We start from the raw sequence: 23,965 nt of genomic DNA, 5'->3' as shown, positions 1-23,965 counted from the left end.
GCTCCTCAGAGACAGTGTTCCCTGGCCAGCCCAATCTAATCACCTTGTCATTCTCTAACCCCTGGCCACATTTTTGTTGTTTTCACAGCACAATTCACTTGACATTATGTACTTGTTTGTTTATGATCTATCTTCTCTACTAGAATGAAGGTGGCCTTGGTCCATTGTATTCTAGGCATTCCCAGTGCCTAGAAAGTGTTTGGTACCTTGTAGACACGCATAAGTATTCAAATGACTGAATGAAAGAATGAATAAGGGATCCCTGGGTGGCGCAGCGGTTTGGCGCCTGCCTTTGGCCCAGGGCGCGATCCTGGAGACCCGGGATCGAATCCCACATCAGGCTCCCGGTGCATGGAGCCTGCTTCTCCCTCCGCCTGTGTCTCTGCCTCTCTCTCTCTCTCTCTGTGACTATCATAAAAAAAAAAAAAAAAAAGAAAGAAAGAATGAATAAGAGGAAGAACATATTTTCTGGGAAAGGTAATTCACTTTGAGTCCTCTTGATTCTTAGGTGTCCCTGGGGTATCCAGGTGAGAAAGGCCACATGTTTGGAGCTTAGAAGAGAAGTCTGAATTGAGATAGTTTGAAGGTCATCTGAGGTAGTGAGAGAAAAATAGACAGTGGAAAGGATGGAGACAAGAAAGCTTGAGGAGCCGGAGGGTTCAGGGTAGAGTGCATGATGTGACAGCCCAAGCAGAGACGAAGAAAACCCTGGATTTGGAGTCACAGGCCTGGGTGCAGTTTCAGCGCTGCAAGTTTCTAGCTCTGTGGCCTTACTTAGGCCCCTAAGCTAGTTTCCTCATCTTTAAAATAGAAAAAGCACCTACCTTAAGGTGGTTGCTAGATAATGCACATAGTATGCTTAGGGCAGCATGCAGCCCCAAGAGCTCAACAGTAAATGCACTCAACATGTATGACCCACTACTGCTACATCCATTGTTCAAGTTTTTATGGAGGAGTTTTGAAAAGTCATACAGAAGGATGTCTCCAAGCCATTTGATTTGGCAAGAAGATCATTAGTGATCTTAGAATAATTTCATAGAATTCTGAGAGCAGAAGCCAGTTTGCAGTGGGTGAAGGAGTGGGTAGAACTGAAGAAAGCGGGTATAAGAAGTGAAGCTTTTGTTTCAAGATCTTCAGAGAGGAGGGAAGGAGAAATAGATGAGGAACTATTGCCATGAACTTGAAAACATGAGCTTGAGGAACTTGAGGATGAGCCAGAGTGAGACAAGACATTTAGTGTGTATAATGGTATTGATGGGTCCCACTGCTGCCCCCTTCTTGGTCAGGGGTTAAGGTTTCCCCTTCACTGCCCTGTCAGCACATAGGGTGCGCAAAGCTCCCAAAGTCTGTTCTGGGAAGCGTCCATATGCCCAGCACAGTTATCCACAGGTAATGAATTGAGATGGGGGGATGGCTTTCGTACTTGGCATCTTATCTTCAGAGTCCTTTCCACTCTTAACATAGCCCTTAGCAGTGAGATATCTTGCATATTATTTTCTTAAAATGATACTTCTCACCATGTGTTATCATTATGAGATATTTTAATTCTATATCTGTCATACCCCACTGGCTTGACTTTATGACCCACTAACAGGTCTTGCTCTCCTGTTGTGAAAAAATATTGGTTGGGACCAAAGCTCAAGATTGCAAGGGCTTGTATGACCTAGGGTGAAAATTCATCACAGATGAAAGTCATTTTTATATTTATATTTTTTATTCATATATAAATATAGTCTGATTATAAATTCTTTTAGCAAAGGCCAAAGATTCTGATGAATGATTGTAAATTGGAGAGCAAGAAACCGTCAGTTATTTATTAAGGTCCTCTGGAATTTACTGATAACATGTGACAAAAGGTGATCAAAGTTTGTTAGGAATGGGGATCCAATTGGAAATGCTCACACAGAGAAGGAAGTGGCCAGTGGTCACTTTGCTCTACTTAATCCACACCAGGGCATGTCATGCAGTCTGGATGTCTTTGGTTCTCTGATATGTAGTCGTTCCACTGGTTCCTGAGTTTGGGACAGCTTTGTGATTTTTCTGTTGGTGAGGATCAGATGTGGTGAGAAGTGGCTGCATATGATGATGTTAGGGTCACCTGTACCTTGCTTTTTCCACTCAGGCTTTGACTGACAGTCCTATGTTGTCCCCAGGATCAAACCTGAGGGGAGAACTATCATCCCACCTGCTCTGCCCACCATGGTCACAGTTGTGCATGACTGAAGAATTGCTTACCCTATTTCCATAACTCACTAGTTTTGTGGTGTCCCTAGAGACAGGTGCTTGGTTCACTGACCACGTAATGAAAGGAAAATTCTGAAGTCTGAAATTTTAAATTCCCCTTGAAAACTCCCTCCATTCACACCCTTCTTATTGTCATGATTGCAAATTTCACCATCATTTGCCAGTCAGAATTGTACTAAGGTGGAAATCACCTCTGGGCATCTGAATTATAATTAACCTTCCATAGTTTTCCCCAGGAATCTGGTATAGGCAGCCCAGCCATTCTATCCTACAACATATCCTTACTAAATAAGGTTTATTCTCCAGAGCAAATCCCATAGAACTCAGGCCCAGAAAGACCCAGCAGGCTCTTCACACTTATAACCCTGACTTCCTTGGAAAATTTGGAGGCAGAAAATCCTGTGAAGCATCTGTAAACAACCCTAAAAGAGTCCTTGGGAATGGATCTACACAGGTGGCCACACATGTTTATTTTTCCAAGTTGTGACCAGCAAGGAGTCTGGAATCCATGGTCTTTAGGGATGGTGCATTGAGTGCTCCACTCCATGTAAAACTAATCCAGGGGAGTGCTGGTGAGGATACAAGTGAGGCTAGGTGAGGTGGGACTAGAAGAATGAGAGAAGGAGAGAGACCTTTGGGGCTGGAAAACATCGTCAGGAAAACAGTGACTTTGTATAAGAGAAAGTTGGTTGGCAAGATTTAGAGAGAGATTTAAATTTTGAGTTGTATAAAATGGAGTCAGAATGAGTAGAACTGTTATCTTTGCTCCTAAATAATGGTTGGACCCATTGTCATTCTTGCATTTTACAATTCTTAATATTTCCTCTTTAAGGTCAGCAAATGCTCCAGGCTGGCCTTGTCCTTTAAAGGGAGAAGGGAGACCTCCCACCATTACCCTTTACAACTAGGCAGCCTTCCTCATTTACTGGGAAAACTTGAGTCTGTTCTCCTGATCCCCGAGTCTGTTAGGAAGGCTGACTCTCTGGTGACTGTGAATTGTTCTTAGCAACACATAAGATCACCTGGTGGGAGGGCAGAGAATTAACAAGTCTGGGTTGTGCATCTGTGATGTTGCCATCACAGAAGGAATGACACATGCACATTCAGACGAGCACCTTGGAGGTGAGTTAACACCTGGAGACCTCAAATAGGCTCTTGAGGGGTGATGGTGGGAGGTGTAGCCAGGTGGAGCTGAAGTCTCAGAGACAACAAGGCGCACTGATTAGACAGGACAGAGTGCTAAAGGGAGAGTGCCACCAGCCTCGTGACTGTGCCAGTTAGCTGGAGTCTTAGAATCTTACCCTAGAGTACCAATCACTGGAGGAAATTGAAAGAAGGGGGAAAAAAACTCACACAAAATTTAAATATTATCTCAAAAGTTTTATGTCTAGGATCCTGATGTTCAGGCATGGGAAGAAGGGTGTCAGCTCTAGGGAATCCCCGAGGTGACGAAAATAACAGCTAGATTGTCTCTTCATTCTTCTAAAGCTAAAGACAACCCTCTTTGCTGGAGGTTTTAGCTGAGCAGACCTCAACATAGTCCTGCCACTAGGTTTTTTCTCTACCCTCAAGGTTTAGGGATGGTTATTGACTTCCCCATCTGGAGGAGAACAGAGTGTGGAGAGCTTATCAGTAGGGTCCAGGCAGGAAACAGAATCCCATTCAGTCAGTTCAAGTGAAGAAACATTAATGAAGTGGGCTCCTCATAAAGGTGGATATAGGTCTAAGGCAGCCAATGGGATTTGGGGCCCCCAGTCATAGCAATAGCAGGAAGTTGTCATCACCCCTAGACTTGAAAGGGTAGAAGGAAATGGTGCTCCTGGAGCCCTCTGAGAGCTAAGTTCACTAGCAGGAGTAGGAGGTCATTCTAGAGAGACAAAGGTCAGAGAAGGAGCATGGAACCAACACCCCAGTCTTTCTTCCTCCTACTGCCCTCTGACCACCTGCTGCCATTGGCTCACCATGTCCAGAAGCCAGCCAGCAAGGGAAATAAATCAGATAATCCATGAAGGTCAGCTTCCTGGGGCATGGGGCAGGGCAGGGCCAAATGGATTTAGGAGCAGGTGGGTGGACCAGAGCAGCCAGCCACAAAGATGTCTTGAGAAGTTTTCTTAAAGGCCCAGCATTTATTTTTATATTATAGCCTTGTGTGAGATATGTACTTGTATATAGAAGATAGCTGGTTATGGTCCACACTTCAGGCAGGGATACAAAAGTAATTCCAGTATATGTCTTTTGTTTCTCTCTGGAGCAGCAACATATGGATAATTGAATCAGTAGCATCCGAATTACAGATGACAAGGCTGTGGTGATTTTCAGATTTAAATATTTAAAACATTTCACATTTTTGTCTTTGATTTTTCTCAGAAAGATCAATGAAGAAATATTCCTTGAGATGATGTTAAAGGTTTGCTCTTCACTAGGGAAATAATTTTATGCAGCGTCTAACGCATATATATTAGGTTCCTTGCCACTACCAAAGAAAGAAGAAGTAGGGGGAGAGGGAGGAGAAGGAGGAGGAGAAGAAGAAAAGAAAATTCTTTTTTTTTTCCCACAAAAGCCTTTTGAGTTGCAATTGATCAAGGTTTGTTGGAGATTTTACTTTCAGAGTGGTTAGCTCCATAGCCCAGCACTGCGTGGTATTAGGGAGCAGAAGATGGTTTTGTGGTTCAGAGCTCCATCCTGTGATTGGTTTCCTGTGCTTCCTAAGGAGCCACGCACAGCAAAGAACCACAAACTAGAGGGAGTGCTAAAGCCAGGCAATCCGTGATCTGCTCAGGAAGCAGGCCTCAGGAGAAGAAAGTGAAAATTGCATCTAATTTCTGGAAATGTGTGTTTCTTGTGTTGTGTTTTCTAAAGTTAAACTATTCCCCAAGGAAGACAGAGGAAAACAACTCCAGGAAAGCACTCCCCAACCCCCTGTTTGGATTTTAAAGCAAGGCTAGGTGTCCAAGACTCCTTCCAGGGGGTGATAATCCTCTCTGCATGTCTGCCTGGCCACAGCGTTCCCCTTAAGCTGTGGATTCATATGCAGTATCCTTAGTGTCCCTGTGGGCCCAGTGCTGACCTGCTGTGCTCCTGAGAGGTCTTACAAGAAGACTTAACTTCCTTTTCAGAAGGGCAGAGCCAAGGCAGAGCTTCACTCCTTTGGCATGATGGTTTGCCTCCTGTTAAAATGCAAATGTCCTGGGAAGGGAAGCACATGAAGCTCTCAGACTCATTTACTTGGGTGATCACTCCATGACCAAGAGGGGCTGGGCAGGAGTTGGCCACTCGTGATGCACATTTTCCTATAAGGCCTCCTCATTCTCTTTCCAGAACCTGTTTTGAAAGGGGTTGCAGATCCCAGATAATCCCAGGGTCAAGGAAACTCTTCTAAATCTGAATGAGAACAGAGATAGTGAAGGTCAGCAAATGCCCAGGCTGGCCTTGTCCTTTTCACCAAGATTTTAAAGGGAGTTGAATTATTTACAGAGACGGTTTGCAAATGTTCTGGTCTTATATTTAGGTATCCTAGAGAGAGGAAAGGTCAAAACCTTTGATGATACTCATAATAATGAGTATTATTTTGATTACAGCAGTCACAGACTTTAATTGGTCTTAAAGAGAAAACGTGGAGAGAGAAGCATGCTGGAGCTGCTGGGTGTCAGCAGTTCCTTGATTTGGGGCAAAAAAAATCTAGTAGTGGTTTCAAAACAAGATTTGGAACCAAAGACTAATTCTAGTTAAGTTGTAGAAATGCTCTCTATACCTAATGTGGAAGCACATTGTCAAGTGGAAAATTTTAAAGCATCAAACATTTAGTAACTTCACTGTCCCACTAATGCAAACCTGAGAGCATGACCTCGAAATTAAATAATAAATGAAAGGAGGGTGGCTCCATTTTTGATCCTGCTCTACATCACCTGGTAATTGAATCTGACAAAGAAATGAATTGGATTCTCTAAATTTTGGAAACAAGGCAAAATCAAATTATCCAGTGACCAGCATCATTGCCCATCTGACTTCCACACTGAGACTAGCATGCAACTGTTCTCATGCACCTAAGCCTAGATATATGTTGCCTTATTTGTTGGTAGCATTTTTGTTTTCACTCTCTACCCCCTTCTGACTTGTCTTCTGTAGATTTCTTTGTGAAATAAGTCAGTCAATAAGGACAAATATCATGTGATTTCAGTCATATGTGGAATTTAAGAAACAAAACATATGAACATAGTGGAAGGGAAAGACAAATAAGAGGAAAATTGAGAGGGAGGCAAACCATAAGAAATGGTGAAGTCTAGGAAATATACTGAGGGTTGCTGGAGGGGGAATGGGAGGGGGAATTAGGTAACTAGGCATTAAAGAGAGCACTTGATGTAATGAGAACTGGATGTTATATGCAACTGATGAATCACTAAATTCTGTCTCTGAAACTAATTTTTTAAGAAAGGAATAAAAACCCAAAAAACTCAATGACATGTTTGTATTTTATGTGTGCATAGATGAAGCATGCCAGGAAAAGACATGGCTGTACAGTGTCTCTAAAATCTTTGGCAAGATTCAAAAATTGTGGCACATCATCTTTCTGGAAAGGTGCTTTCAACATCGTGGCTGAAGAGATGATGGTGTGTCTAGCTGCCCTTATTGCTGTCTTTCCATCTTGGCAAACCAATGTCATGTTTCTGTGGAATGAACCATTGTACTAAAGTTGGCTATATAAGTTTGCTTTCCCATGGCTATTCTACTTAACCTGTGGTGTAGCTGAATTGATTTTGTAAGGATATGAATGAATCATTGAGGGTACAGTGAATAGTTCCTTCCATAAAGCTACATGTTGTAGAAACAACCAGAAATGAATTATTGCCAGTAGTAGTAACAGTTGGACTCAAAAGCAGAGTAAATGTGTTGCGTGTACAAAGCTCTTTAGTTCTATAATGGTCCTTTCAGGTGAACCCATAGGTATATGAGTAATTTGAAGTAGTTGATATTTTTCAGCCAGGCATTTTCTCAGGTGGCGGTTTTCAAGGTGTGAAAAACGAACATGATAGCACTCTGTGTTGCTACTGTTAATTTTGTTACCCATCCAGGGAAGGTCTTCACAGAGTAAATGATGATTCTATATTAGTTGAATTGGGAAGTGAGTGACAACTATAGAGAGAAAAAAAAAGCTCTCTGATGATTTCAGGCCATTGACTTCACAGGTTTGTACCTATGAAAATATAGAAAGCATTTTTATCAGTATTCCAAAATCAATATTTGGAATCTAGAGATAAAGGAGGCTAGTTACATGATGTGATTATACTCATTTAGAACTTTTAAATATATCTAGGCATAGATTCTAGTAAGTGGTTTGTCTCTTATGTTGATGAAATCTGAAGGGGGGAAGTTGCCTTTCTGGGATCAACATGGACATCTTTTTGGAAATCAGGATGTTATCCATCTGGAGGTGGAGAGGCTGTCTGGTAACCTCCATGGTTGCGTGGTCTGTGATGTGGACAGTGTGATATGAAGCAAGGTGGGTTTATAAGTTAAACTGTATGTAGAGGTGATGTTTTTAAACAACAGCTGTTTAACTTGGCATGTTTCAGATTCCCAAGATTCTAACTTCCATCAGTAATGAGAATATTTTACCTGGAGATTTCCACTGAGGAAATGATTATAGGAAACTAGTATGGGCATCTCTTTGGAGTATTATGATGGAATATCGTGCTACTCATGTTCACGGTTCTGGTTATTGCATTGCCCTTAGGTTTAAAAAACTGCAAAAAAAGATATCATGCTAGTGTTCTAGTCTTTGTATATACATGGTCTCACAGTTTCTCCAGTAGTGCAGAAAAAGGTCTAGTAAGGCCTAGATTCTTCTGGACAGAAATATGAATTAGGATATATTAGAAGTCATTTAGTTTGTACCATCTCTTTACTTATGCAGAAATTAAAGCCCAAAAAATGTTAAAAGATTGCAAAGTCACACAGCCAACTAGCCAGCAGTTGGTCCTATTTCTCCTGTCTCTTGGTCCAGCTTCTGCCCTTTAAGGCCATCTCCGACTGCAGTAGGTCATTCTGAAGCTCCCGTGGGAAGGATTACTTAGGTTTCTCATCTGAGTAAAAGCCCAGAAACAAATAGGTAATATTCACTATATGCCCCAGTGATGTTGGGGCATTCTCTTTGACATAATAACTGCATCAGTAAAAATAGACATTCCATGAGGATGGAGGAATTCCAGCAAAATCAGGTGAAAATGGAGCATCATAAATAGAAGAGTGGTATTCAGCTTACATTTGTATCCATGGCTGCATAGGCCACAACCTGCACAGGTGTGAAGTCTTGTTAATATCCCACAGTTCCTTCAAGAGCCCTTAACTCCTTTGGTTCATTATTTCATTACTTCTGAGGCCCTGGCTCTATGTTTTCATCTCCCCAGATAAACCATACTCCCACTTCTTTTGATGAACCTAAAAAGCATCTCTAAACAGATCCAAATGTTAGATGGCTGCAACAAAATCGGTAACATCAGGGCACCAGGGAAATGAGCCTACTTATTTCCAGAGCCCAAATTGTACTGAACATGAATAGTGACCCAAGAGCAAATTGTGTTAAGAGTTTCTGAAGTTATTTAAATGTTTATAGTCAATTGTTTTCATAAATTAGAGTCTTCCTTAACTGAAGACCAGTATATGGACACATAAAATATGCATTGAAGGCTTTATTTGAAATATAGCTATACTATTACAAAAAAGTGACATCAAAAAGCATGTAGAAGCACTTTATATCATGGAGGAGAGGGACATTTGATGATCTGTGAAAAGAAGAAGCTAGAGAGTGATGTCATGGGGGCACTCTGATTAGGATGGAGGACTCATTTCATTGAGAAAACCAAGTATTAGTAAGTTAATGGTCAGGAAATTTCTTTTTAATGAAACAAATCTAAGGAAAAATCCCCCATTTCACAATGTAGTGATCTGAAGAAAATAGACCTTTTTGGTTTATCTTTTAAGAGGTAAGTTCAGAAGGTTGTGTGCTCATTCATTCATTCAGCCCACTGTATGCAGAACACCATGAACAGCTCATAGAACAAACCAGAAGTAAATGATTGTCTATTTTTACCTTTTTAAAAAAACACAGATTTATGGAAATTTGATTTTCATATTGTAAAATTTACCTACTTCAGGTAGGTAAATTTCAGTAAAACTGACAAAGCTGTCAACACCCACCAAATCCAGTTTCAGAATATTTCCATCATCCCAGAAAGATCCCTCATGCCCATTTGCAGTCATCTCTGCACGCCCAATCCCAGATAACAATTAATTTCTATTTCTATAAATTTGCCTTTTCTATGCATTCTTCATATAAGTGGTTGAATAATATTTCATTGTATGGATATATGACATTTTGTTTATCCTTTTTCCCCAGTTAATGGACATTTGGATTATTTCTACTTTTTCATTATTGTGAATAATACTGATATGAATACATACAAGTCTCTGTGTGGTATAAGTTTTCATTTTTCTTGACTAGATATCTAATAATGGTATTTCTGGGGCATATAGTAAGTTCATGTTTAATTTTAAAAGAAATTACAAAAAATTTCCCAAAAGTATTGAAAATCAATTGACCATAAATGTAGAGATTTGTTTCTGGACTCTGACTACTATTCCAGTGACGATAAGACTATCCTCATGTCAGTACTGCACTTTCTTGATAACAAGTTTTGAAATCAAGAAATATAAATCCTATAAATATATGTTATTTTTCCACATTGTTTTGGCACTTTTATTTATTTTTTAAAAGATTTTATTTATTTGACAGAGACCATGCATAAGTGGAGGGAGCAGCAGGTGGAGGGAAAGTCAGGCAGAGAGAGAGGAAGAAGCAGGCTCCCCACTGAGCAAGGAGCCCAATGTGTGGCTTGATCCCAGGACCCTGGGATCATGACCTGGGCCAAAGGCAGACACTTAATCAACAGAACCATCCAGGTGCCCCCTTTTTGGCACTTATAATTTTAGTATCTCAATTTCTACAAAAAACTTACTGAGATCTTGATATGAATTATATTGGATCTATAGGTCTGTTTGGGAAAAACGACTATTAACAATATCAAGGTTTCCAATCCATTAACATGATATGTCACTCATTAGACCTTTAGTTTCTCTTAGCAATTTTTTTTATTGAAGTTCAATTTGCCAACATATAGCATAACACTGAGTGCATCCTGCCAAGTGCCCCCCTCAGTGCCCATCACCCAGTCACCCCAACCCCCCCACCCACCTCCCTTTCCACTACTCATTGTTTGTTTCCCAGAGTTAGGTGTCTCTCATGTTTTGTCACCGTCACTGATATTTTTACTCATTTTCTCTCCTTTCCCTTTATTCCCTTTCACTTATTTTTATATTCCCCAAATGAATGAGACCATATAATGTTTGTCCTTATCCGATTGGCTTATTTCACTCAGCCTAATACCCTCCAGTTCCATCCACATTGAAGCAAATGGTGGGTATTTGTCATTTCTAATGGCTGAGTAATATTCCATTGTATACATAGACCAAATATTCTTTATCCATTCATCTTTCGATGGACACCAAGGCTTCTTCCACAGTTTGGCTATTGTGGACATTGCTGCTATAAACATTGGGGTGCAGGTGTTCTGGCGTTTCACTGCATCTGTGTCTTTGGGGTAAATCCCCAGCAGTGCAATTGCTGGAATGGATTGGAAGAATTAATATTGTGAAAATGTCAATGTTACCCAGGGCAATTTACACATTTAATGCAATCCCTAGCAAAACACCATGGACTTTCTTCAGAGAGTTGGAACAAATCATCTTAAGATTTGTGTGGAATCAGAAAAGACCCAAATACCCAGGGGAGTATTAAAAAAGAAAACCAGAGCTGAGGGCATCATGATTCCAGATTTCAGGTTGTACTACAAAGCTGTGGTCCTCAAGACAGTGTGGTACTGGCACAAAAACAGACACAGATCAATGGAACAGAATAGAGAATCCAGAAGTTGACCCTCAACTTTATGGTCAACTAATATTTGACAAAGCAGGAAAGACTATCCACTGGAAAAAAGACAGTCTCTTAGCAATGTTTCATAGTTTTCAGTGTATAGGTCTTTCACTTAAATTTAATCCTAAGTATTCTACTCTTTTTGATGCTGTTATAAATGGAATTATTTTCTTTATTTTCAGATTGTTCATAGCTGGTACATAGAAATACAATTGATTTTTTTTTTGCATATTTGTCTCATATCATGACATCCTACTGAACTTGTTAATTAATTCTAGTAGTTTTTGGGTGGATTCGGGTGGATTCCTTAGAGTTTTCTACATAGAAGATCATATCATTCCTAGATAAAGACAGTTTATTTATTCTTTCCAATCTGGATGCCTTTATTTTTTTCTTGCCTGATTGCACTGGCTGGAACCTCAAATACAACGTATAGGAGTGGCTGAGTTCTTTGCCTCCTTTCTGGTCTTAATGGAAAATCATTCATTCTTTCACCATTAAGGATCATGTTTACTGTCGGCTTTTCATAGATGCTTTTCACCAAGGTGAGAAAGTTCCCTCCTATTCCCACCTTATTGAAAGTCTTTTCATGAAAAGGTGTTGGATTTTGTCAAATGCTCTTTCTCCATACATTAAAATAATACAGCTTTTGTCCTTTATTCTAGTAATGTAGTGTATCACTTTGATTTGTGGATGTTAAATCAGCTTTGCATTCTTGGGATACTTGGTTGTTGTGTACAATCCTTCTTGTATGTCGCTGGAGTTACTTGCAAATAGATTTCTGCATCTATATTCATGAGGGATATAGGTCTATACTTCCCTTTTCTTGTATCTTTGTCTGGTTTGGTATTGGGATAATACTTGGCCTTTCCTTCTCCTCTGTGTTTTCTGGAGTGCCTTTCTCCAATCCTCCAGCAATGGTCCTCACATTTATTGGGAATTAAAAATATTGACTGTTCTAGATGATGTAATGGAGGCTTTGGAGTTTTAGGGGGAGTGGAGGGTGGCAGGAATTGGGTCTTTCTATTAATGCTCAGCTTAACAAGCATAGAAAATAGGATTTTAGGGGATCTCTGGGTGGCTCGGCGGTTTAGTGCCAGCCTTTGGCCCAGGGCATGGTCCTGGAGTCCCGGGATCAGGTCCTGCGTCGGGCTCCCTGCATGGAGCCTGCTTCTCCCTCCTCCTGTGTCTCTGTCTCTGTCTCTCTCTCTCTCTCTCTCTGTGTATCATAAATAAATAAATAAATAAATAAATAAATAAATAAATAAATATAAATAAATAAGTATTTTTTTAAAAAATTAAAAAAAAAGAAAATAGTAAAAAAAAATAGTGGGTATTTGTCATTTCTAATGGCTGAGTAATATTCCGTTGTATACATACCCACCATTTGCTTCAACGTGGGTGGAACTGGATGGTATTATGCTGAGTGAAATGAGTCAATCGAAGAAGGACAAACATTATATGTTCTCATTCATTTGGGGAATATAAATAATAGTGAAAGGGAATAGAAGGGAAGGGAGAAGAAATGGGTAGGAAATATCAGAAAGGGAGACAGAACATAAAGATTCCTAACTCTGGGAAATGAGCTGGGGGTGGTGGAAGGGGAGGAGGGCGGGGGATGAGAGTGGATGGGTGACGGGCACTGAGGGGGGCACTTGATGGGATGAGCACTGGGTGTTATTCTGTATGTTGGCAAATTGAACACCAATAAAAAATAAATTTATTATTATAAAAAAAAGAAAATAGGATTTTAGAGTTAGACTCTACAAATCAAAATAATGCTACCGATTTCTTCATGTAGTGAACACAGCATGACATTCACTTCAAGCCTTGACTCATACGGTACTGTTTGGAAATTAGAGAGTGGTCCTTTCATTTGCTTTTACTGAAATTGCCTGTGGGTAAAATCTTCTGGAGAGATTATAACTGAGCTGGGCTTTGGACAGATTATTTGAACAGGAAGGACCTTGCTCATTTTTAAACATCTTTTTCCTCTGTATTTTTCAGAGTGGATCATTTCTGTTGATTTGTTTTCAGGCTTTTTTCTTCTGTCATATCAGTCCTGCTATTGAGCCCTTCCAGACATTGTGTTTCTTACTTCTAAGACTTTCTTTTTTTTTTATAGTTTATATTTCTCTGCTGAAAACAACTACCTTACCATTCATCTCAAAAGTATTCAACCACATGACCATGGTTATAATTGCTGATTTAAAGTCTTTATCTGATCTCAGTGTTATGATCTACTGATCACCTTTTTAAAAAATATTTTCAAACTCTTTTTTCTTTTTTAAGATTTTATTTATTTATTCATGAGAGACACAGAGAGAGAGGCAGAGACATAGATGGAGAGAGAAGCAGGCTCCCTACAGGGAGCCTGATGTGGGACTTGATCCCAGGACTCCAGGATTATGACCTGAGCCAAAGGCAGATGCTCAAACACTGAGCAACCCAGATGTCCCTACTAATCACCTTTTAACTTTAGAATTGGTCATATTTGCTTGCTTTTTAAAAGTATGTTGTATTTTGGATTGTTTGCTGGATATATTGAATATTATGTATAAAGACCCCGGATCCTATTTAAATTCTCTGGAAAAGGTTCACTTTTTTGTGTTTTAACAAAATTTGAGTAAGTTTAGATTGCAAATATGTCTCACTTTTTATGGGCATTGGTTCTCATATATCAGTTCATAAACCCATGGTTTTTAAAAAAATATTTATTTATTTGATAGAGAGCATGCACAGGGGGTAGGGGCAGAGGGACAGGCAGACTCCCTGCTAAATGGGGAGCCCCACATGAGGCTCAACACAGGGCTCAATCTCAGGACCCTAAGATCATGACCTGACCCAAAGTCAGATGCTTAACTGACAGAGCCACTCAGTTTTATATATCTGTTTTAAAAGCCTATTCCCAGTAACATATAAAGTATTCCAGAGTGGTTATACTTCTGTATATTTTGATAGTGCAGTTCTCAATAGAGAATCCCAAGCTACCTTGTATCTGTGATTTTTATGGTCTGTGTTGATCTCTTTAAATCAATTATTAATTAATGTTTTATATTTTTTTAGCAACAAAAAGTTCAAGGAAATCCAACAAAGAAAACGAAACCAAAAAAATTGGATCCTCTCAAAGGTCAGAAAGTTATTGCAAGATGTGATGAAAATGGCTTTTATTTTCCAGGTAATATTTTCTTTTGTAATATTTCTTTATTAAATAATATGATTATCAGGGACCCAAAGTTCTCAAACTGTGTTTTCCCCAGAACACTGACATTTCATGGGCTGTACTAAGATATTCCACTTCTAAAATGAAATGATGATGGGGTTTCTACCTATATTTGTGGGGGAAAAAAGTCAGAAAATGTATATATTTTAATCTTTCATTTGTTTAATTAAAAAATTGTACTATACATCTAGTTCTATGTATGTAGTATGCCTAAAGTGATGGTTTGGTGTAGTGAGCAAACAAATGAAAATTCTTGTCTTCACGGAGCTTACATTCTAGTGAGAGAGACAGACAAGCAAGCAAACAAATATATAATGTGTCAGATACAATGCTATAAAGAAAAATCAAGCTACAAAGGGAATTGAGAATGTCAAGGTAAAGGCTGCAATTTTATTTATTTATTTATTTATTTATTTATTTATTTATTTACTTATTTCTTAAAGATTTTATTTATTTATTCATGGGAGACACAGAAAGAGAGGCAGACACATAGGCAGAGGGAGAAGCAGGCTCTCTGTGGGGCGCCCGACGCGAGACATGATCCCAGAACTCTGGGATCACATCCTGAGCTACCCAGGCATCCCGAAGGGTGCAATTTTAAATATGGTGGTCAATGAAGAACTTCTGGAGAAGGAAGGCAATGTGTGAATAAGATTATCTGGGGGAAAAGAGTCTTTTTTTTTTTTTTTAAGATTTATTTATTTGAGAGTGAGGGAGCACGAGCAGGCTTGGGACACAGCGAGAGGGAGAGAGAGAATCCTCAAACAGACTCCATGCTGAACAATCCTCTGGATGTGAGGCTCTACCCTAGGACCCTGAGATCATGACCTGAGCTGAAGTCAAGAGTCAGATGCTTAACCTACTGAGCCACCCAGATGCCCCTGGGGGAAGAGTCCTAAGTAGAGGGAACAATAGTACAGAGTCCTGAGGCTGGGGTGCATATGGCATGTTGGTGGAAAGGTCCAGTGTGGCTAGACCTGAGAGCTTTTCCCAAGAGTTTCTGGGACATGTGATCCTGAAGGAATCAGCCAGGTGAAGTTCAAATGAGAGCCTTGTGGACAGTAAAAGTGATATGTAGCTAGAGATGGAAAAAAACATTTTATATCTAGAGAAATAAAACAGATTACGACTAGAACCCAGAAAGCAAAGAAAGGGAAGAAAATAATAAAGGTCTTCAGAGAGGGAAGTACAGGGCCATTCATAAAAGTTCATGTTAAGAAGTTTGGACTTCACTGGGGAGCCACATGGAAAGCAGGGAAGAACATCATCACACTTGAAGCTCACAGAAGCTATCTCTCATTGTGTGAAGAGTGGATAAGGAGTGGGTTGGAATGTCCCTCAGGTCCCTGGTTTGGGCCATATGATAGATAGTGGTATCAACAGGACATGTTGGTATGCACGGGAAGATAATGATGTGTCTGTGACATGATGAATTGTAGGTGCACTACTTACGTGTTGATATCTCAAAAATCTGTCTTCAGACAGGTTTCCTTCTGAATTGCTTCCAATTGCTGAAGTTGTCAGAAAAGCAGTTAAAGTTAATGATCTAGAGTCTCAAGAGGAAATCTGTCTGGAGATAAGAGATTTTTGAGACAGCACATAAGTGTCATTGATATCATGGGACAGGCCTGTGGGGAAAAGAGAGCTTAGGGAGAGCCCTGAGGAAGATCCATGGAGCAGAAAAATGAAACGGCAGAAACATAGCCGGTCTTGCATAGGCACTATCTGTCAATCATCAGTTAAAAGCAGCATTCTTTATTGATTAAATTTCATTAAATCTTCTTTTTAAGTGAAAAAATACTTCGCAGGAGTTTTGGTTTCCAGCAGGCATATGTAGAGAACTGACAACTAGGACATTTTCTTTGAAATTCACTAGATATGCATTGGAGCTGGCTGGATGAGAGTAATTAAATACGGATCAGAGCATTTGAGATGAGCTCATAGGCCAAGGCACAAAACACATTTTTGCAAGAGCAGGGTCCCCAAACTTTCCCTTTCTCTAGGACTCAGATTTGCTGGGTGGCGATTATGGGGGGCCACCCCTGCTTGATTTTCTGAACCCTGGAGAGAGGTGGGAAGCTAATTTGGCAATTGAACAGAAGTACAGGAAAGGACTGGCTTCCAAATGGCTGCATTAGGGTTTGGGATTAGTTTGCAGGCCAGGGTCCTGGAGAAAAGTAGAACAGCTCAAACTTTTCCTCCTTACCATTCTTGTGTGATAAGAAATGCTAAAGACCTGCTACTAACAGTCTGAGGAAGTAGAGGAAGCAGGTAATGCCACATGGTCACGTGCAATTCCTGAGATTACGACAGCAATGATTATTGCCCTGTTCTGTTTTTTTCTTTAAATATGCAATTAGAGGGACACCTGGGTGGCTCAGTGGTTGAGCATCTGCATTTGGCTCAGGGCGTGTTCCCAGGGGTCCTGGGATTAAGTCCCACATCAGGTTCCCCACAGGGTACCTGCTTCTCCCTCTGCCTATGTCTCTGCCTCTCTCTGTGTACCTCTCATGAATAAAAAGATAATCTAAATATGCAATTAGAGCCAGAGAGTGCACACCCCTAACAGTTGCATGGGATCTGGCTATTCGAGAATTGTTAATTTGTGGCTGTGATTAAGCTCAGATAAGTCTGTGTGGAGGAAATACACATTTGAATTTAGTCATATAATTAGTAAGTTGGATTAGTGGCTGGTTAGTCAATACTGACTCAGACAAATCAAATGATCATGGCTGTGTTCCTAGATGGTGCTTGATTTTTGTTCCTTCTCCCCTCTAAAGTCAGTAAATCTTTCATTGGGAATTTCAACCCAACCCATAGAGTTATTTTTTTATAAAAAATAAATTCAAACTTACAGAAAAGTTTTAAGAATAATAGAGAACTTGGGGATCCCTGGGTGGCTCAGCAGTTTGGCGCCTGCCTTTGGCCCGGGACATGGTCTTGGAGTCCCGGGATCGAGTCCCACATCGGGCTCCCTGCATGGAGCCTGCTTCTCCCTCTGCCTGTGTCTCTGCCTCTCTCTCTCTGTGTCTATCATGAATAAATAAATAAAATTTTTTAAAAAAGAATAATAGAGCTTTTATATACTCTTTATCCAGATTTGCCAATTTTTAGCTTTTGTCATGTTGATTTTACCACATTTATTATTTTATTCTCTTTCTCTCTACTCATCTCCACACATACACATAATTTTTTCTGAACTATTTAAGATCAGGTAACATCATCCTGCCTCTTTACTCCTTAATGTGTCAGTCTGTGTTTCTCAAGAACTAGGGTATTGGGGCACCTGGGTGGCTCAGTGGTTGAGCGTCTGCCTTAGGCTCATGATCTTGAGGTCCTGGGATCAAGTTCTACATCAGGCTCCCCGCAGGGAGCTTGCTTCTCCCTCTGCCTATGTGTTTGCCCCTCTCTCTGTGCCTCTCATGAATAAATAAATAAAATCTTTTTTAAAAGAGTATTATAGTCTTTTAAAAAACAAGGCTATTAACATAATCATAGTAAAGTTATAAGATTCAGGAAATTTAACATTATGCTACTTTTTTTCTGTATATTTCAATTTTGTTAATTGTCTCAATAATGGCTTTATATTTTTTGTCTCTAGAATAAGCCTAGTCCGGAATTATGTCAACATTGAGTTAACATATCCCCTTGTGTTCTTTAGAGTTATTCTCTAGACTTTCCTGTCATTTTTCATAATACTGATGTTATTTAAGAATAAGATCAATTACTCTATAGAATGTTCTTCAGTTTACCTTAGAGTCAGAGTGTGCATTCCTGGACAGTTTGCTACCTAAGTGATGGCATGATGTCGTGTCCCTCTCAGGGCATCCCTTCCAGAGGCACATGATGTTCATTGGCCTCATTAGTGGCACTCCTTGAGCTCACTGATCACCGTGCGTTATTATTTTCTCCCTTGCAATAAAGGTCAATAGAGATTTGTGGAGTATAACATGATAATCATCGATAACTCCTTTTTCTGATAACTGTTGTTCGAACACTGCTAAACATTTCTAATGAAAGATATCTGGCTTTGAAATGTACCTCAGTGGTAGGTTGGCTTTGGAATAACTGGATCAGAGTGTCTGTTGCTTCAGGCCAGGTCCACACTGGAGCAGAGCCAGCCTGGTTGTTGCTGCCGTCCTTGGCAATCAGGGCAGGGATTTCTGTATGGCTGACTCTCTTCCAGGGTCCGTGTGAAATATCTATCTAGTTAAGGAATGATAGCATTGTTCAGAATGGAAGTGACAAGCCAATAGTCTGGCTCATCAGGATGCTGAAAGGCAGGGAGGAAGGTAAATTTCAGAACCTTATTTTAAGTCATTTGCAAAAATCAGGTCCTCCTTCCTGTTCTTCAGTGAAAAGAAGCATTTACCTCAGGAAATTCAAGATGATGAAAAGTCTGAGTTGCAAAATTTCTGCACTATGCCAGAGAAACAAGTTACTATGGAAGAAAAAGGCAGGTGGCAGAGGCGGGGAGACGGCGCTGAATACCTTCTGGGGTGTAATGTGTTAGGGTCAGAAAATCCCAAATTTTTATTTATTTGAAGTCTACCTTTTTCCTCTACTAGCCGTGTGGCTAGAATCCCTACAGTTCTCTGAGCCTCAGTCTCTTTATCTTTCCAAATGAGATTAAAACAATTAGAACCTCCATAAGATTGTTGTGTAGATTAAATATGGTAATGTACAATATTTTCTAAATTGGAAATGTGAATTGCATAAAGAGTTTTTTCAAAAAAAAAAAAAAAGAGTTTTTTCTCTCATGTAAGCGCTTCTCTTAAAAGATAGAAACAACTCCTGTCCTCTCTTGGGGGTCACAGTTGCTGCTTGCAATTAAAAAACTTTGACAGCAGTTTAAAAACCCTAACAGCAATTCAAAGAGGCAAAAATTAGCCCAGGGGAAGAAAGGAAACCTCTGAGGCTGAAGGAAGGAGAAAATATGATGAGTAGATACACAAGAATGACTTTCAGTGGAATGGGGCAGGTGGAGATACTGCTTTTGGTGAAGCAAAGCTAAAGCCTTTTTGGGAGATGAAATTGAAGTTGGGCTGTGCATATCAGAAAGCTCTTACAATCAGAAGTAAAAGATCCAGTCTCCAGCCTGAGAAATTCCTGTTTGGAGTAAAGATTAAGAACTGTTCCCACATCGCTCACTGAATGAACTGACCTACCTACTTGGAATATTTCTGCAGTCTTCTGACCACTGAGAATGGACCACATTTTTGCTGAGGGTCTCCACAGGGGCACATTCCCTCTTCTCCAGCCTGAGTACAGGAGAGCCCTCTGGCTGAGGTTGGGAGCCCAACCTGTACCCAAGGAAGGTGTCTGCAATCACCAAGCCTCCACTAGGAGGAACCCCAGACCCCTGAAATGGTTCCCAGAGACATTTCAGAGTGAGGAGACATAGTCTCACCTCTCTGGGATGAGGACAAAGAGAAGCTGCAGCACACGAACAAAATTAGATACCGATATTGAATCAGGACTTAGAAATGATAGCAGCTCCTTAATTAGTCGGAGAAGGAGCAAATGCAGAGGCTGAGCCATAACTCAACAGGCCAGCTCTTAGTCCTACAGCTCCCAGAGCACAGCCAGCCAGGCTGTCCACACGGTGAGGCTGGTTCTAACATTAGGCTGGGAGACACTGCACTAACTTCTGCAGGTAAACAAGGTCCCCCTTCTGCAGAGATTGTACAAAGAAGAAAACAATGGAAGGAGCTAAAAAGGTTGTTGCAACATACCAAAAAGTCTAGATCTAATCAGGTAGAGCAGGGATTGGCAGACTTTCTGTGAAAGTCACATAATAAATGGTTAGACTTTGTGGCCTCCAGTCTCTATCACAGCGACTCCATTTAGGCAAACAGCTGAAACCCCACATAGCAGGTTTGTGACTAGACTCTCCTGAATCTAAAAGGCTAGGAATTTGAGGAATATCACACTGGTCAGTGTGGCCATTGTGCCAGCCCAGACCCTTTGCCGTGAACCCCAGGAGGGGGTGTGGGGCTTGGCAGGGTGAGGTTTGTGAGCATTCTCCTCAATTAGGAGTGGGTCTTCATTGCTTTCCTAGTAGGAATTCTTTCTAAAAAGTAGTATTTGTTTTTCTAACTAAAAGGATAAATTCAGTTTATGGCAGCAAACATGTGAATAATGTATAAAGAATATTTCAAAATTCAAATTGAACATTTTGATCCAATGAGAAAACACACACCAATGGAACTGGTTTTCATGTGTGTGTATTTGTGCATGTTAAAAAAAAAAAAGTAAAAGGCTGTCATTTCTTTGGCCATTTAAAACAAGAGACATGAACTCAAGATGAAAAACACCAGCCATTTCTTTGCCACATAAAAGGCCATGGGATTTTGCCAAGGCAAGCGTACGAGCTGAGGCAGCATTGCCAGGCCCTGGTGGAGACATGCACATTTCTCTCTTGGAGCAGGAGTCTGACTGCAGCTTTACTGCTGCTTGGGGAAGTATCCCTGTCAAAACTTCCCTTAATATTTATAATCCCTTTATGATAGGAAAATAAATCTCAACTAGGTTAAGTGACAAAACATGTGAACCTTAAAAGAGGTATTTTTTTTTCTTAATCATCCCTTTGAGTACAACTAAAAGACAAGGAAACTTCTTGCGTCTTTTTCCATTGTTCATTTTTTGGTAGTGCCTTTTAGGGAAGCCGTGGGATGCGTTCAGCCTACTTAGCATTTCATTTATCTAATATTAGATGAAAAGTTGATGATGGAGTTCCTATTTCCTTTTACTTTCACAATTTTAACAACACTGATTTTCTATATGTAAGGAGTATAGAAGGAAATATGGGTAAAATAAGTAAATAAGGAAATCAGATGGTGAGAAGCACCCAGGGAGAGGATATTTGTTTCTAGGAATGATGTTGTTAGGATTGCTGCTGGTGATGCTGGACAAACAAGCTACTGCATCTTCTTTAGGCTTCTCAGCTCAGCAGGTGCTCCAGACCAGAGCTGTGCACTTCATACTTCACCCAGTATGCATTGTACAGATCTCATGGAGAGATCAAAGGGGCATACTGATTTAAACAGGCAACCAACAGGATGGTGCAAGCCTAACGGAATGGGCATTATTTGTCTTTATTTTTTATTTTAAATTTGATTCCTTTCAGGGGTTGTGAAGAAGTGTGTGAGCCCCACCCATGCACTGGTGGGTTTCAGGTATGGAGACACCAAGGTTGTGCCTACGTCGTTCATCACGCCTGTGGGGGGTGCCATGCCCTGCCCACTGCTCCAGGTACCTGCTACAGTGATCTTTTCTGGGTGCCCTTCCCACCATCCCCACAGTTATGGATAACAGAATGGCGAGGCCACTGTCAGGCCTTTGCTGAACATCTGGTTAGGCTCCTTCAGGGAGCTTATGTTTGGGCAGGAAAAAGCAGTGACCCCTGTCATGGCCCCTTGCCTGGCAACTATTTTGCTTCACCTTGATCTCTTAATACTCTGTTAAGTAACCTCATGACTGCATAGACTTGCTTGCATTAGGATCTGTGGTCCTTGTCATTTTACAGACAGTAGGGAAGAGAGCTGCTGTAACTGCTAGCACCCTTGAAACTTTAACTATAAAAGAATATATTAAAAGCAATTTAAATAATGAGGGCAGAAGTAGAGCTTCCCTTGACATCATAGACATTGCCAGACCTTGATACCATAACATGGTTACACCTGAACATGCTTTCCACAGGTGAGCCAGGCTAATGTGTTCTCATCTGCATATAAAGTCATAAAAGCAGTGCTGCATCTTCATCCCAGCACCCAGGCTAGAGAGGAGACAGAAAGCCCCCCAGAGCTCCACCACTGCTGTTTCTTGACAGCAAGAGCCAGGAGGAAAAGTACCCAATGAGCACTCAGGATTCCACACTGGTTGTCTGTTGCCACTTCCTCTGGCCAGACCCAGAGCATCCATCAGTGTACTTGCCCCCTGACAGTTCGTCCTATCCATTTCACAAGTGTCCACCAGCCTTTGTATGCCCCTTCATAATATTTTCTTTCTGCTAGAGGCTGTCTCTTTGTAACTTTTGCCTGTGGATTCCAGGTGTGTGCTTTGTAACAACATGGAGCAAACCTGCTCCATTCCATTGTCTGGGTGACAGCCCTTCAGATACATGAGGATGCTGTTCATATCTCTCCCTGGTCTTTATATGAAATAGATTCCTTCAACCAGTCTTTGTGGGATATGGTTTCCAGACCCCTTGCCATTTTGCTAGGTGTCCCCACCCCACTCTGGGATCCTTGTCAGGTGAAGAAGTCCTGCTAAAACTGGTGCTCACAAAATTCCAGCTGTGGCCCGGTGAGCCTGGAGAAATTTGAAATGGTTGACTCTTTCTTAGCTGAGATAAAATATATATTTGAATGGTAACATCGGTACTTGCTAATTATCTTGGGGCATTTTAAATCAAGCATATATTAACATTGCCTATAAGATCTATAAGCAAAATATTTGCTAGGACATACGTTCTCATCTACAGGTTGGAGATTATGTCTTTGCCAAAATTGTGATACCCAACGGATTTGATTTCTATGTCCCTGCCATTGTCATAGCACTTCCAAATCAGGATATGGCTGAAGATAAATTCTACACAGTTTTGAAGTGTAACAACCGGAGAGTAAGTAGACTTTCATGGAGGAAAGGGCTTTCTCACTAGGCAGAAAGTGGCTTCTTTAACCACCTTCCTTGCCACCCTCCTTCTGGGCAATACCTTGCTACTTCTGGGCACCCTCCTTGCCACCCTCCCACCCTCTTTCTGGGTAATACCTTGCTACACTACAACTAGGCAGGCTCACTCTCGTTCTTTACTGTCCTCCCCAGGTTCTTCTAGTACCTTTCTCTCTCTCTTCCTTGCCTGCTGCTACTCAACCCGCTCTGGCCTTCTGTTCCCCTCCCTGTGTTCCCTGTGAATTTCCCTAAATGCTTTAGAAAGGCTCCATATCAGTTTTTAGATCTGACGATGTCATGTGTCTACCTGATGTACCCCACCACTCCCCACACACTCATCCTTCTCATCAAGCTTGAGGAAAAGCCCAGCCTGACCCCAGCAGGGCCCCAGCCCCATGGAAGGCTCACTGCCTCCTGAATGCAATGGGCTTCTCCAAGGCCCTAGTCTTTCCCTCTTCCTGGACAACCCTCCCATCTCCTTTCCACAGAACCTTCTGTTACTGGAAAGATACTGCTCAACTATAACTTCCTCCTGAGGCCTTGGGGTTCCCCTGCACACTGTGCTTTCCCCTCCCCACACTGGCTTCCTCGCTAACCTCCCAGTTCCTTAAAGGCAGGGACTGTGACCTCTTCATCTTTGTAGCCCCAGCACAGCCTCTGATGAAGAGAAGATTCTCAAAATTGCTTTTTAAATTACTTAAATGAATGACATTTTTAATAGAAATAAGTCTTGGTGGACCATTTAATATGTCTGGAAAATAGACTAGCAAGACAAAAGTAAGAAGCAGAATACCAGTGGCTAACTTTATTAAGCACTTACTATGTGCCACAGGTACCAA

At 40.9% G+C, this 23,965-nt stretch overlaps 1 protein-coding gene across 7 annotated transcripts in view; it reads left to right on the top strand.

Moving 5' to 3' along the window:
• VWA3B (von Willebrand factor A domain containing 3B) overlaps positions 1 to 23,965 on the top strand; it is a 205,380-nt gene that overhangs the window by 168,351 nt on the left and 13,064 nt on the right. For all 7 annotated transcript variants that reach the window (XR_005988108.1, XM_041757342.1, XM_041757338.1 and 4 more), the window contains 3 exons: positions 14,297 to 14,408; positions 21,583 to 21,707; positions 22,939 to 23,076. Coding sequence is in view for 6 of the 7 variants with exons in the window: in XM_041757342.1 (XP_041613276.1) it covers positions 14,297 to 14,408; positions 21,583 to 21,707; positions 22,939 to 23,076 (375 nt within the window). In the remaining variant the exon portion in view is untranslated. The remainder of the gene's footprint in view (positions 1 to 14,296; positions 14,409 to 21,582; positions 21,708 to 22,938; positions 23,077 to 23,965) is intronic.

This window comes from Vulpes lagopus, chromosome 5 (assembly GCF_018345385.1).
Source record: "Vulpes lagopus strain Blue_001 chromosome 5, ASM1834538v1, whole genome shotgun sequence".
NCBI classification, from domain to species: domain Eukaryota; kingdom Metazoa; phylum Chordata; class Mammalia; order Carnivora; family Canidae; genus Vulpes; species Vulpes lagopus.
This window is presented reverse-complemented; position numbering and strand designations above follow the sequence as displayed.